Consider the following 14,264-nt stretch of genomic DNA (forward strand, 5'->3'; position numbering starts at 1 on the left):
CTGGGTCCTCTGGCATGGCAGGCAAGCATTCTTGCTGCTGAGTCACCGTGGCCTGCCGTATAATTCAGTTTTAATTGATTTATTTAGAGTTTACCCCTAGGCTTATGCTTTCTGATTAAATTAAAAATAGATGAGTTTCACTTAGATTATATGCCAGTGGGGTTTTTTTTTCAAAACTTTTTTTTATTAATTAAAAAAAGTTAACAAACAAAACATTTAGATATCATTCCATTCTACATATACAATCAGTAATTCTTAATATCATCACATAGTTGCACATTCATCATTTCTTAGTACATTTGCGTCGATTTAGAAAAAGAAATAAAAAGACAGCAGAAAAAGAAATAAAATGATAATAGAGAAAAAAAAAACTATACATACCATACCCCTTACCCCTCGCTTTCATTTACCACTATTTCAAACTGAATTTATTTTAACATTTGTTCCCCCTATTATTTATTTTTATTCCATATGTTCTACTCTTCTGTTGATACAGTAGCTAAAAGGAGCATCAGACATAAGGTTTTCACATTCACAGAGTCTCATTGTGAAAGCTTTATCATTGTTCAATCATCATCAAGAAACATGGCTACTGGAACACAGCACTACATTTTCAGGCTATTCCCTCCAGCCTCTCCACTACATCTTGAACAACAAGGTGATATCTACTTAATGCATAAGAATAACCTCCAGGATAACCTCTCGACTCTGTTTGTAATCTCTCAGCCATTGACACTTTGTCTCATTTTACTCTTCCTCCTTTTGGTCGAGAAGTTTCTCTCAATCCCTTGATGTTAATTCTCAACTCATTCTAGGGTTTTTCTCAGTCCCTTGATGCTGAGTCTCAGCTCATTCCAGGATCTCTGTCCCACGTTGCCAGGAAGGTCCACACCCCTGGGAGTCATGTCCCACGCAGAGACGGGGAGGGTGGTGAGACTGCTCCTCGTCGTGTTGGCTGGAGAGAGGGGCCACATCTGAGCAACAAAAGAGGCTCTCTTGGGGGTGATTCTTAGGCCTAAATTTTAAGTAGACTTGACCTATCCTTTGTGGGGTTAAGTTTCATGTGAACAAACCCCAAGACTGGGGGCTCAGCCTATAGCTTTGGTTGTCCACACTGCTTGTGAGAATCAAGAATTTTTGATGCATTGTATTTCTTTTTTAAAGACTAATGATTGGTATTAGAAGAGAGTTATTTTTATTTACTTCCCACTTCTTACTGTTGCCAAAGTTTGTTAAAAATACATTCCATTTGCTATTTTGATTTCTGAGAAGTCTTGGTTCTTTTTTAATGTTCAACATTATTTACATTTTCTCTTACAATAAATTAAAGCTTAGTTTATTCATTTAAGTGTAAGTAAATGTAAATATTTTGGCTGCTTTTTACTTAAATCTTTGCACCATTATTAAAAAATATTGCAGAATCTGCCTTCTAGTTTAGATAATTTTTCAAAGTTATTTATACAGTCTTCCTGTTTTGACTTTAATTCTTAGTGTTCTCCATTTAAATTATGCAAATTTAAAATATTTTACCTAATTTAAGCATTTTAGGCCAAAAAATTTGTATTATTATTGATTTGGATTTTTATTACAATGTGGAGGTTGTCATGTATATTAAGTTCTGTTTTCATATCTAAAATTAAGTAAAGTTATTGCCAGGGTTGTATATTAAGTTTCCTAAAGAACACTTTCCGAACAGTTTAGTATTGCTGCAATATCTAAGTACTAGTATCAGACAGCTTCAGTGCTACCAGGTAGTAAATACTCTAGTTCATTTTATTATTATTTTAATCTCTTTTGTGTGTTCTAAATACTAAATGTATTTTAAAGAAAAAGCAAATACAAAAATATTTTTTGTATTAAAGCATAAGTAATGCCAAAATTATAATTGTCAATATATTAAACAAAACACGTCTCTTCTCAGTCTATCCAACAAAATCCACATAGAATTGTTTTGTATTGTTTTTCAAGGTGAAAGTTGTCTCTATGGCTAAAGTCAGTACATAGGTGTTGTACATTTCTCAGGCAAACCTTTAAAAAAAGAAAGAACATACACATAGGATTTTGCATAGCTTGAAATTATAGCATAGTTTTACTAGTCATAACTCCAGAAGAAATTCAACACGTTCAAGAAAGGTAGAAACCAAAGCAATTTAAAACTTAATTGGAAATTTTAAGTCCAAACAAACTATCTTAAATAATATATCCATATTGAAATATTTGTATAATTATAAATAAACAGTTCTAGACTCTTTACATATTGCTTTTATTACCATTTGACATGCAGGATTTCTCCCTGATATAGTTTGTTTTGACTACTGATAATGTTAAAGATATGACCTGATATTTTCTTAATGTATAGTAGTGATGATAACACCACATTGTAAGTAATTAACACCACTGAATTATATATCTGAATGTGGTTAAAAGAGAATATTGTAGGTGATACATATGTTGCTAGAACAGTAATTGAAAAAAAATAGGACTGTACAAAACAGTGAACCCTAATTTAAACTAATGAACTATAGTTATTACAGTTATAATAACATCCTCTCATCAGTTGTAACAAAGGTAACATACTAAATGCAAAATGTTAAAAATGGGGACAGGTATATATGGGAGCTCTATATTTTATGCCTGATATTTCTATAAAGTTAACAGCTTCTCTAATTTAAAAAAAAGAAAGAAAAAGACATAACCTAACTGAGGAAAGTTTTGAACCAGTGTTTTGTTTTCTCTGTTAACAATATTCTTCCTTAATTACTAGCCAAAGTTATGAGCTATAAAAATTCCACAAACATTCAAAATTTATAATTTAACTATAAATTGTGAAAAGAGACAGTATGAATAAAGGCCATACTTGTTTATGATTTGAAATATTTAAAATATTTCTAAAATAATTTCTGTAAGAACACCTAATTGCTTTAAAAATGTTCACATGAAAATAAAAGTTTATAGGATTCTGTAACCATAAGAAATGTTATGACCATGAGAAAAAAACAACATGATGCTCATTGAAATAATTTGTGTACTTTGAGAGGTTTAAAACTACTTATTAATTTTTTTTTATCAAATAACCTTTAGTTTGTTTCTTATTATACTGATGTTTTCAATTGCATGCTCTGTGTCTTTAAACTTTTGAGTCCTTTCTTGCACATTTGGGTGCAGTGCAACCAAACTTAAGCATGGGAAACCCTTTCTCCCTCCCCAGCTTTACAGTCTCCACTCAGGACTGTCTTTGCAGTGGATACTATTTAGTGATTAGCTCTCTGTCTTGTCAATCAAATCTTTGTTTCTAGCAAACTGTTTTGTCACTGTAGTAGTGCTCCTGTGCTGGGAATTTATCTTTGATAAAGGAAGAATGCTTTTCAAAACAGTTCTTACATAATTTGATGTAACTTAACTTACCCTGGAAAGGAAATGTCTCGTCTTTGGTATGGGACAAAGGGGAGAAGACACCAACCTATTAATCCTAAATACACTCTGGTAAATCTTAGTTAATTATTTACCTTCCTATATTTACTCTTTTTATGATCACAGTATGTAAAATTCTACAATTTCTAAAAGTTTAAACATAGAGAATATTTATAGAATACAAAATTGTATAATGATTGCAAAAAAAAAAAACCTTTAAATTTTCTTCTAATTCCAGTTAACTTCAGAAAAAGGAAACATAGGGACTGTAATTTTCTTTTGTAAGATTGTTTTGGTTTTCCTATTCTATTCCAACAGGATGGTACCAAATTTTTATTGCTGCCTTAATATTTTTATATAGGCTTTTCCTTGTCGGAAAGCTCTGAGAATTTTTATTTTGAAAAGGAAATTCTGGTTTAATATTCCTCTTGATGCATTTTTGCATATTTTAAAAGAATCTTATGATTTATAAATTTGTATTTTACTTATAGTTTTAAAACTTCAACAATAAGAATTTATCCTTGCATAAAAAGAGTAGACTAGATCTCAAACTAAATGCATTTAGGATTAATTTTAGCAATCTGAGAAAAGGTTTTTCTTTAAATAAACCATTCAAAAAGTTTTCAAGCAGTTCCCTAATATAAAACTTTAAAAGATATTCTAGTAAAGAAAAATCTCCGTTGACTTCATAGTATTTTAAGAATTCTAATTATTTTTTAGTAAAAATGTGTGTGCATTATTTGTTACAAAACGTACTGTCAATTGTTCTTTCTGTGATGATTCAGGATTTTATCTTACCTTGAGAATATTAATTTTATTTTTACTGTTAGATAATTTAAATAGAGCCAAATATATATGTATTAGAACCAGAAGTGACTTTAGATGAGGCCCCCAAAGCTGCTTGCCTCTCTTAAAGTTAAGCATTTCAGAATATCAAAATGCTTTCATTTTAGACATGAGAGTATATTGCTATGTTTTTCTTTTCCCCCTAAGTTTAATATCTGCAGGTTTTTGCTTATATGATACATCAGCTTGTTGGGATTTAGGCACCTGAAATAATTGAATTTTTTTTTAATTTTCAATCAGAATTTACAAGATTAGCCAGTTAACACAGGGTTGTTTTTTTTTAATCCCCAAAAATGGAGCTGTTCAGATATGTTATGCTTTGCAGTTTGAATAGATGTTTATCATTAGCTTGCTAAGACTTTAATATAGTTTGATTTATTACATATATAAGCAAAATAAATTATAGATATTTTTAATTTTATTGGTTACTATGCTGTGCATCACACACCTTATTATACTTACTAATTCCTGTTGTTTTTAAGGCTGTTATGTGATTTTGTCAGATAATTTATCTCTTAACTAAGCAAATCATGTGTCTCACTAGTAAGAGCTCTACCCATACATATGTTTATAACTTATATATATATATATGTAAATGTTCATTTAACCTCCATAATAACTTTGAAAGATCAGTAGATTTATCATCCCCATTTTAAAGATGAGGAAACTGAGGCATAGAGTGGTTATTGAACTAGGCTGACATGGAGCACAGAGACTGCATGACCCTAGCACATTTTTAAACTCACCACGATTCGTTTGAAGGTTTTCTAAAATGTACAGTGTGATGTGTTTGGATATATAGACAAGCCCAGATCCCCACTTTTCTGCACTGGTTTCCTTGGTTTAGAGTGGGGCTGTAATTCAGGAGGAAAGGTTTAATTAAAAAGATGAAGCTTAAAAGCAATAGGAGCTTTGCTTTTGTTTTACATATTGAAATCCATGTAAGGTTTTGCCTGAAAGGGGTCTCTTCTGCTTTAAAATTGAAATTAGAGAATGATTCTTCTAAGATAATAAGTATTTTAGAACAAATTAAATGCCACATTTTTGTATTTTTTATTTTCTAGCTTTTTAAATAGTTCATATCTTTGCTCAACTGATTAATAGAACTTATTAATAGACACAAGTGATGAACTATCTTATAGAGCTAGTAGTAAATACTGCCTGCCATGTATCTCAGTCAACTTTAACAATTTTTTAAATGCTTATGTATTTATTATCATATTTGACTTTTACAGTAATCCTCTGACTTAACCAGGTACAGGTTTTTTCATTTTTTAATTGAGTTAATTTAAGTTTCAAAGAAATTAATAACTAATAGGTAGAATATATCCCCAATCAAAATATGTAGAAAGCCCTGTTAGCTTCAGTGAGAACCATATTGATATGCGTACTTTACTGTCCTTATCTTTTCTTCCTTTTTTTAAGAATATTTCGCAGTGTATTCTAACACACAATTTGAATTTTAATCTCTGTAATAATACATTTATTTGAACCAAAATATACCTTACCTGTTAGTGTCTATCAGTAAATTGTAATTTGTTTGATAGTTATAAGCCTATTTTTGTAATAAGGATTTAGGCTTAATCAGATTACAGCCACAGATCATTGAATAGTAGCATTGTTTTATTATCTCTGACAGTAGTTCACTAAATTAGTTACCCTATTAAAAAAAATTAGACCCTCAGAAATGAAAAGACAAGGTTTTTTTTTAGTCTCTCATGTATGAAAACACAGGAAAAAAGCTCCTATAATGAATTGTTTACATCTGTGTAAGAGTTTTACGTTGGATTTTAAGAAGAGCTAATTTAAATTAAAAATCTTTCTAATGGCAATAATCACAAAAATAATAGCTACTACCACAAGTATTGTTCTACATACTTAAAATGAGTTAGTTTATGTAATCATCACAATTCTGTGAAGTAGTATTATTACCCCATTTTATAGTTGAAGAAACAGGCATACAGTAGTCATATTATGTTATATAATTTTGTCAGGTGAACCAGTAAGGGGTCAGAGCTGAGGTTTGCTATATTCTTTTTCAAACTTCAAAATATAAATAGGGGAAGGGAATTAACTTTTATTTTGTACTATTCACATACCAGGATCTATTATATATATATATAATAGATATATATATATATATATATATATATATATATATATATATGCCTTGCATATATCATTTATCCCTCATAAAATGCTTAAAGTGTGCATATTTCCATTTGAAAAAAAAACAAAACAGAAAGGGAAAGTTTAAGCTCAAGTTCACAATACTAATAAAAAGCAAAATCAAAAAGGCAACAGTCTAAGTCCAGAGCCAGCATTCTTTCTCCTTTACTATGTTGCCTACCTATGTAGATATTCACAGGAAATTAATTAAAATTTATATATGCCTTATGATAAGTAAAACATCTTCTGCTCTGTGGTCACCTGGGGCCTAATTGAAAAGAAAAGATGCATACATATATATTCAGTGTAGAGTATTTATTCAGCTTAGTAGTTGAAAAGTATAATAATTACATATGCACATTATGAGGCATAATAATATGAATACCTGTGAACTCACCACCCAACTTGAGTATTAAATACTAAACATTACCAATGCAGTTGCATCTCTCTGTGTTCTTTCTCTATCTCATCTCCTGTCTCCACCCAATTCATAGCCGCCTTCCTGAATTTTGTGTTTATCATTCCCATTTTTTAAAAAAGTAGTTTTATCACTTTTGTGTATATACCTAAAGAACATGTTTGCTCATTTTGAACTTCAAAAAGCTACTAGACTATTTATATAGACATTAGGGACTCAGTTTTTCATTCAATATTATTTTTCTAAAATTCATCCATGCTTCTGCAGGTAAACATAATTCACTTACTTTTCTGTATACTTTCTATTCTTTAAGTATACCTCCTTAATGGTCATGTAGGTTTCCAGTTTTTTATGAAAATGAATATTTGTTTCTATGAGCATCCTTTGTTTATCTCTTGATGCACATATTCAGTAGTTTCTCTAGAGTAAATACTTAGGAATTCACTTGCTTGGTTGCAGTACAGTAAAAAAATATCCAACTTTACAAAACAACATAATATTGTTTTCCAAAATGAATGTTCCAATTTACACTCCAACCAGGAACATTTGAGTCCCCCTAAGCCATCCTTTTCAGTATCAGGATTTGTTATTGGACTTGTTATGCAGATTAGAGCTAGTTTGTCTTTTTTTTTTTTAAGCAAAGATAGGGATGAATTTAGCTTTTCTTTAATACCTACTACTACTTCTTTTTTGGCTAAGAATGTCTTTCCTAACTCTAGGTCAAAAAGTTTTTTTTTAAGTACTTCTCATAAAGATATTTTTATATTAAAGACCTCTAAAAGTTCTTAATCCTTCTGTAATTTATTTTTTAGTGTAGTTGAAGGTAGGATTTCCCTTTTCTCCTTTCTTCCTCCCTTTTGGCCATTTCTCCCCACCCCCACCCCCACCCCCACCCCCACCCCCACTTTACAATATGGAAAACCAACCATTCTAGCACTTCTCATTAAGTATACCTGCTTTCCTACAGATGTGCTCTGCCATCATATCAGATTTCCTTTCTTGATTTTTCTTGGGGTTGGGGAAGTGGGAATCAACTGTTTTGTTTTGTTTTGTTTTTAATCTCTTTTTGTATACATTAGTTTAAACTTATGTTTCTGTTCTTTTAATAGAATCCCTGAAATTTTATCCTGCATATTTACCTTTGTGAAATCCAAAGTTAATGTGTCTTAATATTTCCTCCTGAACAAGAAAAAATTAAAAAAAAAATGACCCTAGAAGACTTTAGTGAACATCAGTCCTCTTCCTAGTTACATCCTATTGTATTCTGTATTCTTTCTATCCTCTTATAACCTAACAAATTAAACTTTTTTATTTTATTCAGTCTGTTGTTATTTTATGTGTTAACCTTTTTGCTCAAATTTATATATACGTTTGCCATTTTATTTTTTGATTCCTTCCTGTATCTCAGACCCTCTTCCTTAAGTATATACTTAGAAATTTCTTTTGTGAAGACTTGTTGATGGTTAATGCACTGTTTCTGTTGATGTGAAGGTATCTTTATTTCCCTCTCCTTGTAATACAGTTTTGTGTTTGAATAAACAAATCTAGGTTAATCATTATTTTCTGTCATAGTGAATAGTGTATTTGGTAATCTTTCCTTGTAGGTTCATATTTGCTTAAGTGCAGATCTTGAGGGGCTGAATTAAGGATACTTTATTTCCGATAGGATTTGCATTTGCTTTTGAGAAGTCTACTGTCAGTCTAACTGACATTCCTTTGTAGGTTATCTGACTTTTCTGACTACTTTTAAAGACTTTGTGTTTCTCTTAAATATTATGAAGCTTTACTGCAGTAGTGTTAGGTATATATTTCTTGTTTGGAATGAAGTATGCTTCTTGAATTTATGGATTCTTGTCTTCCTCAGTTCTGGTAAGTCTCAGGTATTACATCTTCAAATATTTTCTTTCTATGTTCTCTTCTTTTGTCTGGGACCCTGATTATAGTGTTTTACATCTTATTCTCCAAATCTCACCTGTTTTATATTTTTCATTTGCTTGTTTTCAGTAGTGCATTGTGGATAATTTAAACTCTCTTATTTCATTAATTAGCCTGTATCTTTTATTTTAACTCGTCTTTTTAAAAAAATTACTAGTTATACTTTCTACTTCTATAGCAGCTGTGTTTGGTTGTTTTAAATTGGCTTGCTTGCTCATTTTTTATAATCTCTTATTGCTTGTTTATTTTTAGATTTCATGTTTTTATTCTCATCTCACAGTTTACATATCTAGTTAATTTCATTATGTAAAATTAATTCAGTGTTTGCTTACTATCACGATTGTGTTATTTGACTGTTTGGGTATTTTTTGTTATGACCTCATAATTGCTTACTGTTAATCTTGGAGAATAAGAGAACCTGAATTGACAATCTTTTCTTTCTGAGAGAATTTATTTGTTTCTGTCAAGAGCCAGATTTTGCTATATATCCGGGACCATTTAATCCTCTTTTAATGCAAGAGATTCAGTTTTAGTACCCAGATTTTGATGTCCTAAGTCCCTTAGTCTCAGCATCACAGCAGTTTTTACTATTGATACTAGCTTTTAGGATAACCAGCTTTCCCATTCATAAACTCCTGCTTATTACCAGCTTAGTTTCTTTTCCTTCTTTTTTTGGGAAGCAGTGGTGTTTTTTGTGGAGCATAGTAAGTGCTTTAAAATATTTTTTGAAATGAATAATAAAATAGTGATAGAATAAAAATTAATTTAAAAATCAATACGTTAAAATGCTATTGAATATTCATTAAGATAACCTTATGATATATCCATTTTATTTCCAAAAGTTTTAAATGATGAAATCATAAGTTTTATAAGACTCCAGTAACTTCAGTATATAAATTTGCAGTGAAAGGACAAACGAATACAAAGGAATTAAATGTTAAGAAGTAACCTTATATTTATTTTGTTTCAAAACTATATTACTGATCTGCAGAGCATATAGAACACTAGGAAATTCAGGATGATGTAAATGAGTGTGCTTTTTCCCTGATATGCTATGGAGAAAACAAAATTATCTCCTGAGACTGTCATTTCTTATATTTATCATTCCAGGAAATTAATATGATATAAATATATCATAAATGAATAGTTTTGAATAGTTACACATCTCTTTTTTGACTAAAATAACTGAACACATCAGTTTTCTCATGTAAATCTTTGAGTCATTGGCAAAAATACTTAATTAGAAGTGATTTGAAATATAGAAGATTTGGGTCATATGAAAACCTTACTGTTTTCTATATTGACTTCATTCTTGATTTAAATCTTTTTTTCAAACTCTGCCAGATCTATTTTCCAGTTAACTAATTTCTGATTTTCTATTAGCTCTTTCATACTCATTTGTTATTTGTTAAGTGTTATTTTAAAAGCAGTAATTTTTTTTACATGGGCAGGCACCAGGAATCGAACCCGGGTCCTCTGGCATGGCAGGTGAGCATTCTTGCCTGCTGACCCACCGTGGCCCGCCCTAAAAGCAGTAATTTTAAAGAAAGAAAAATAGAGCTATGTTGGAAGAGTCCAGTTCTCATTTTCTAGTAGATTCTGTTATATACTGTCTAATGTATTAGAACGTAAGGTTATATGACTTGCAAAGATGGTGCTCCATGTCCTTTTTTGTCATCTGCATCAACTTCAGGTTTGCATTACCTTGTCCTTTATCATATTTTTGGGGTACCAAAGTAAATACAAATGGCATTGATTAGATAGCATTTTTCTCTCTTTTGATATGAAGAAATAAAAATGGTACATTCATTCACAGATATCTGCCAGAATTTTATTAGCCTGCAAGGCAATTTGGGGAGGGGAAGTTTTTGGTTTATGTAATAATCTCAGCAAAAACACTGGAAAGTCTTGGAAGGAGGGCTGTTAAACCAAGGTATTATGGTCTTTATGTTTATGAGATGAGCATATTCTTATTCATGGGATTGATAGCAACTAAAATTTTCTCTGTTCTTTGCTCTTGTTGTTTTGTTATTGGTCTCTTTTTAACAGAAATGGGTAGATTTAATCCAGCCATACATTGGTAGTTCTGTGGAGTAAATGCTTATCAAAACACTTTTTCTGTGTAAGAGTCCTTTGACAAAGACTAAAAAACCAGAGAGTGGCTCATAATTCTGGAGAGGGTTGGTTGTAGTACTACTTAGTTCTCTTCAGGTGAAACTTAGCAGTATATGCAGAACCGCTTCACTTTTTAGCTAGGCCATGAATACACTTTTAATTGGACGGTCCTGGTTTCCTCATCTATGTACCCCTAATAATTGGGATATTTTGTAGAAACATGATCATTTTCTACTTAGCTTTGGGTGAAGTAATAAGTTCTGAACCTGGCATATGAGTTATCAAGAAGATAAAAAGTAATTTAATTCCAGTTTAATTTTACGTACTGGAAATCTGCATTCCTTTTATCCATTAATTTTGAGGTGGAAGTGTGTTTGTTTAGTCAGTTTATTTCAATCCTTTTTCTCTATTTATTTATAAACTTTATTTTTGATAGTTTTGTACCGCTTTTCTCATTGGGATATGAGTAAATATTTAGGATTAAGGGACTGGTGAGATTTTAAGTACCAGAAAAGAATACAGTTTTTAAAAAAATATGAATGAGAAAAGATAGATTTAAAGAAACTATGGCTTTACCAAATGTTATAAGCTTAGAGTTATAGAGACATTTCATTGTTCTCTTATTAATAGTTCCTACTCTCATTGATGCTGTCAATTAGGTTATAACTAATCCTTTTGTGAGAATAATTCAATGTTGCTTCCATCCAGGAAGTGTGTTTAATATGGTAAAAGAGAAGCTTTAAAAAGTAGGTGTAAGATCAGTGATAATGGGAGGGGTAGAAGAAATACAGAGGAGTAGGTAAGTTGTATGATCTGAAAATTCTTGGCCATGTTAAGGATACTCATAGTTAGATTAAATGCCTTGGGGAAAAGAAACAAAACCATTAATGTCTATTTAATAATTTTGTAAAGATCATTTTTACTGGCCAAAGGAAAGCAAGGCCATGACTTTAGTATCTAATTTTTCTTTTATCTTTATAAGAATTCTGTTGTTCTTAATTGAAAGGGCTTTATTATTTTTGTCTAATACTGGTATTTAAAAGTAATTTCAGAATAGTCATTTAAAATATAATAGTCCTGAAAACTGAAATACTGTAATAACAAAAATAAAACCAAACTTCAGCCACTATAATGTAGTTCTTAGGGTAATTTGTGAAAAGTGATCAAGTAAAAATAATATTAGCAATAGTAGCTCTCATTTACTACGTGCTGGGCACTATATCAATCTTTTATATATATATATTTTTTCTCACTTGAGCTACTTAAGAACCCTATTTTCTATGTATTCTTGTTATTTCCATTATTTTATGAAGAAATAGATTGAGAAAGAGCTAAACTCAGATCCATCTGACCCTCACCCCCACCCCAAGCACAAGGGCTCTTAACCACTTTGAGTTTCTTTGCAAGTACAAAGTCATATTGTATATTGATATTGTAAATCATATTGTATACATTGTTGCTTTGCAAAAGCCAGTATGATAATATTGGCCACAGTAGAAATCTGTCTACTTTCTTTAACTTTTTTCTGTTCCAATGTCTTAAAGCTTTCACAAGTTTGCCTGGCTTTTTACGGAGTCATCTTGATATTTACTGACTGGTAGCCAATTATATTTTATTTAGCTAGAACATGAGATTTTTAAAACCCAGGAGACAAGTCTAAACCCTTTATGGGCAGTTTTTAACTTTACTTCATGGTCATGGTCTCTATAAATGATCTGTTGTGATCAATTGTTTATCTCAGGAAAATCAGCATTTATTTATAACTCCACCAGAGTAAGGTATCTTGAGGTAACTGTTTGGGGAATTATGACATGATCCTAAAAAACTGTAGCCACTGTGTCACTCTGAAAAAACTTATTTTTGTGTACTTTTTGTAATAATGTTTCTTTACTATGTTTATTTATCATATATGACTTTGAGATTCACTTCTATGCCAAAAGATTATAGAAGATACAGGGTTCCCCTTAGGAAGTTAGAATGTAGAAAATTAGTTATTTTAGTCACAACTGCTACAGTACAAAGCACAAAGAAATAACATACAGGAAAGACAAAAGCTAGAGTACTTAATTTAAAAATACTAGTAAACATGCCTGAGAAGTATTGTTGATTGGACATGCTTTTGAAAATATAATTTTCTGTTTTCTGGTGCTTGTTTTTCATATTGCCTTAGCTTTTAAAACTTCATACCTGTTTCTTGCTCCCTTCCCCTCTTTTTTCTGATGTAGATCATATACAGTGGGTATGTTTGCCACATTTGTCTAGAAGAAATTCTTTTGGATATAATGTTTGAGCTAAACTGATTTGAATGGGAGAGTTGAAACAATCATTTCCTTTGTAAATTCCAACACCATTTAGATTTTAGATATTGTCATTGATGTTAGCAAAAGCAGGTTGTTTTCCTTTGTCAAAGGTTAAAATTCTGTTTACTAAATTTAGTCTATATGAAATAGTTCTTAAAATCTTATGTTCTCATCTAGTTAGATGTAGCAGTTAAACTTATGTGTGCTTCACTCTATATACAATCCACTAGGATTTTCAGCATGGAGATGAGGAAGAAATCTTGATTTTCTTTTATGGTCCACCATGAGTATAATTATCATACTGAACTCATGGAGCCCACAAAACATATATTTATATAATATATATAATCATATAATATTGATAACACTTCTGCTTTCTTTACAGTTCTCTTACTCCATTTAAATTTCTCCATTGAGTTTGGTTTTGTTTTTGATTTTTTTTGTTTTTTTTTTTTTGGTAGTTTTCTTTGGGGAATTTTTCTTCAACTGTCAGTGGAATTATTGTCTTCCTGTCTCCATATTCAGGTAGTGTCAGTGGCTGAGTATCACCGCAGGATCGATGCTCTAAATACTGAAGAACTGCGCACACTCTGCAGACGTCTCCAGGTGCCCCCTTCAGTAGTTTAAATCCTTCAGGAGATTGAAAACTCCCATTTTTAGTGTTCTTTGTTAGGGCAAATCTCACATTTGAAAGATTTGTTTTGATTGCAGCACTAAAATAACCCATCAGAAAATTCCTTTTTTTATTAAAGAGTACGATACTGTTTTGAAGAGATATAGGATTATATTTTCCTTCATCTTTTCCCTTGAAAAAATATTCAGAGGAATTTTCTGTCACTTTAGAGCTGTTCTCAATACTTTGTATTTCTAAGTGTAATGAGGAATTTTTATTTAATTTTAACATTGGAATAATGTTGGGCTAGGGACTGAAGTCATACTAAAAAGAATCTGAAAGATGTGGTACTTCTAGAAAATTTTTATATTTTTGGATATCAAGGCTCAAGTCGTCTTCTTTATGGCTATTTCTGTTGTAGTCAGTCCCACCTCAAGTACCTTAGGAGAAATTCCTT

At 30.9% G+C, this 14,264-nt stretch overlaps 1 protein-coding gene across 10 annotated transcripts in view; it reads left to right on the top strand.

Annotated features, from left to right (window-relative positions):
* The window catches only part of OXR1 (oxidation resistance 1), a 440,301-nt gene that overhangs the window by 408,595 nt on the left and 17,442 nt on the right, over nucleotides 1-14,264 (top strand). For 7 of the 10 annotated variants that reach the window (XM_077167465.1, XM_077167471.1, XM_077167474.1 and 4 more), the window contains one exon: nucleotides 13,720-13,800. The exons of 2 other annotated variants lie outside the window; for them this stretch is intronic. In XM_077167465.1, coding sequence (XP_077023580.1) covers nucleotides 13,720-13,800 — 81 coding nt within the window. Of the gene's footprint in view, nucleotides 1-3,314; nucleotides 3,484-13,719; nucleotides 13,801-14,264 lie in introns of those variants that run through there. One more of the 10 variants, XM_077167475.1, reaches the window with a different exon arrangement.

This window comes from Tamandua tetradactyla, chromosome 6 (genome assembly GCF_023851605.1).
Source record: "Tamandua tetradactyla isolate mTamTet1 chromosome 6, mTamTet1.pri, whole genome shotgun sequence".
NCBI classification, from domain to species: domain Eukaryota; kingdom Metazoa; phylum Chordata; class Mammalia; order Pilosa; family Myrmecophagidae; genus Tamandua; species Tamandua tetradactyla.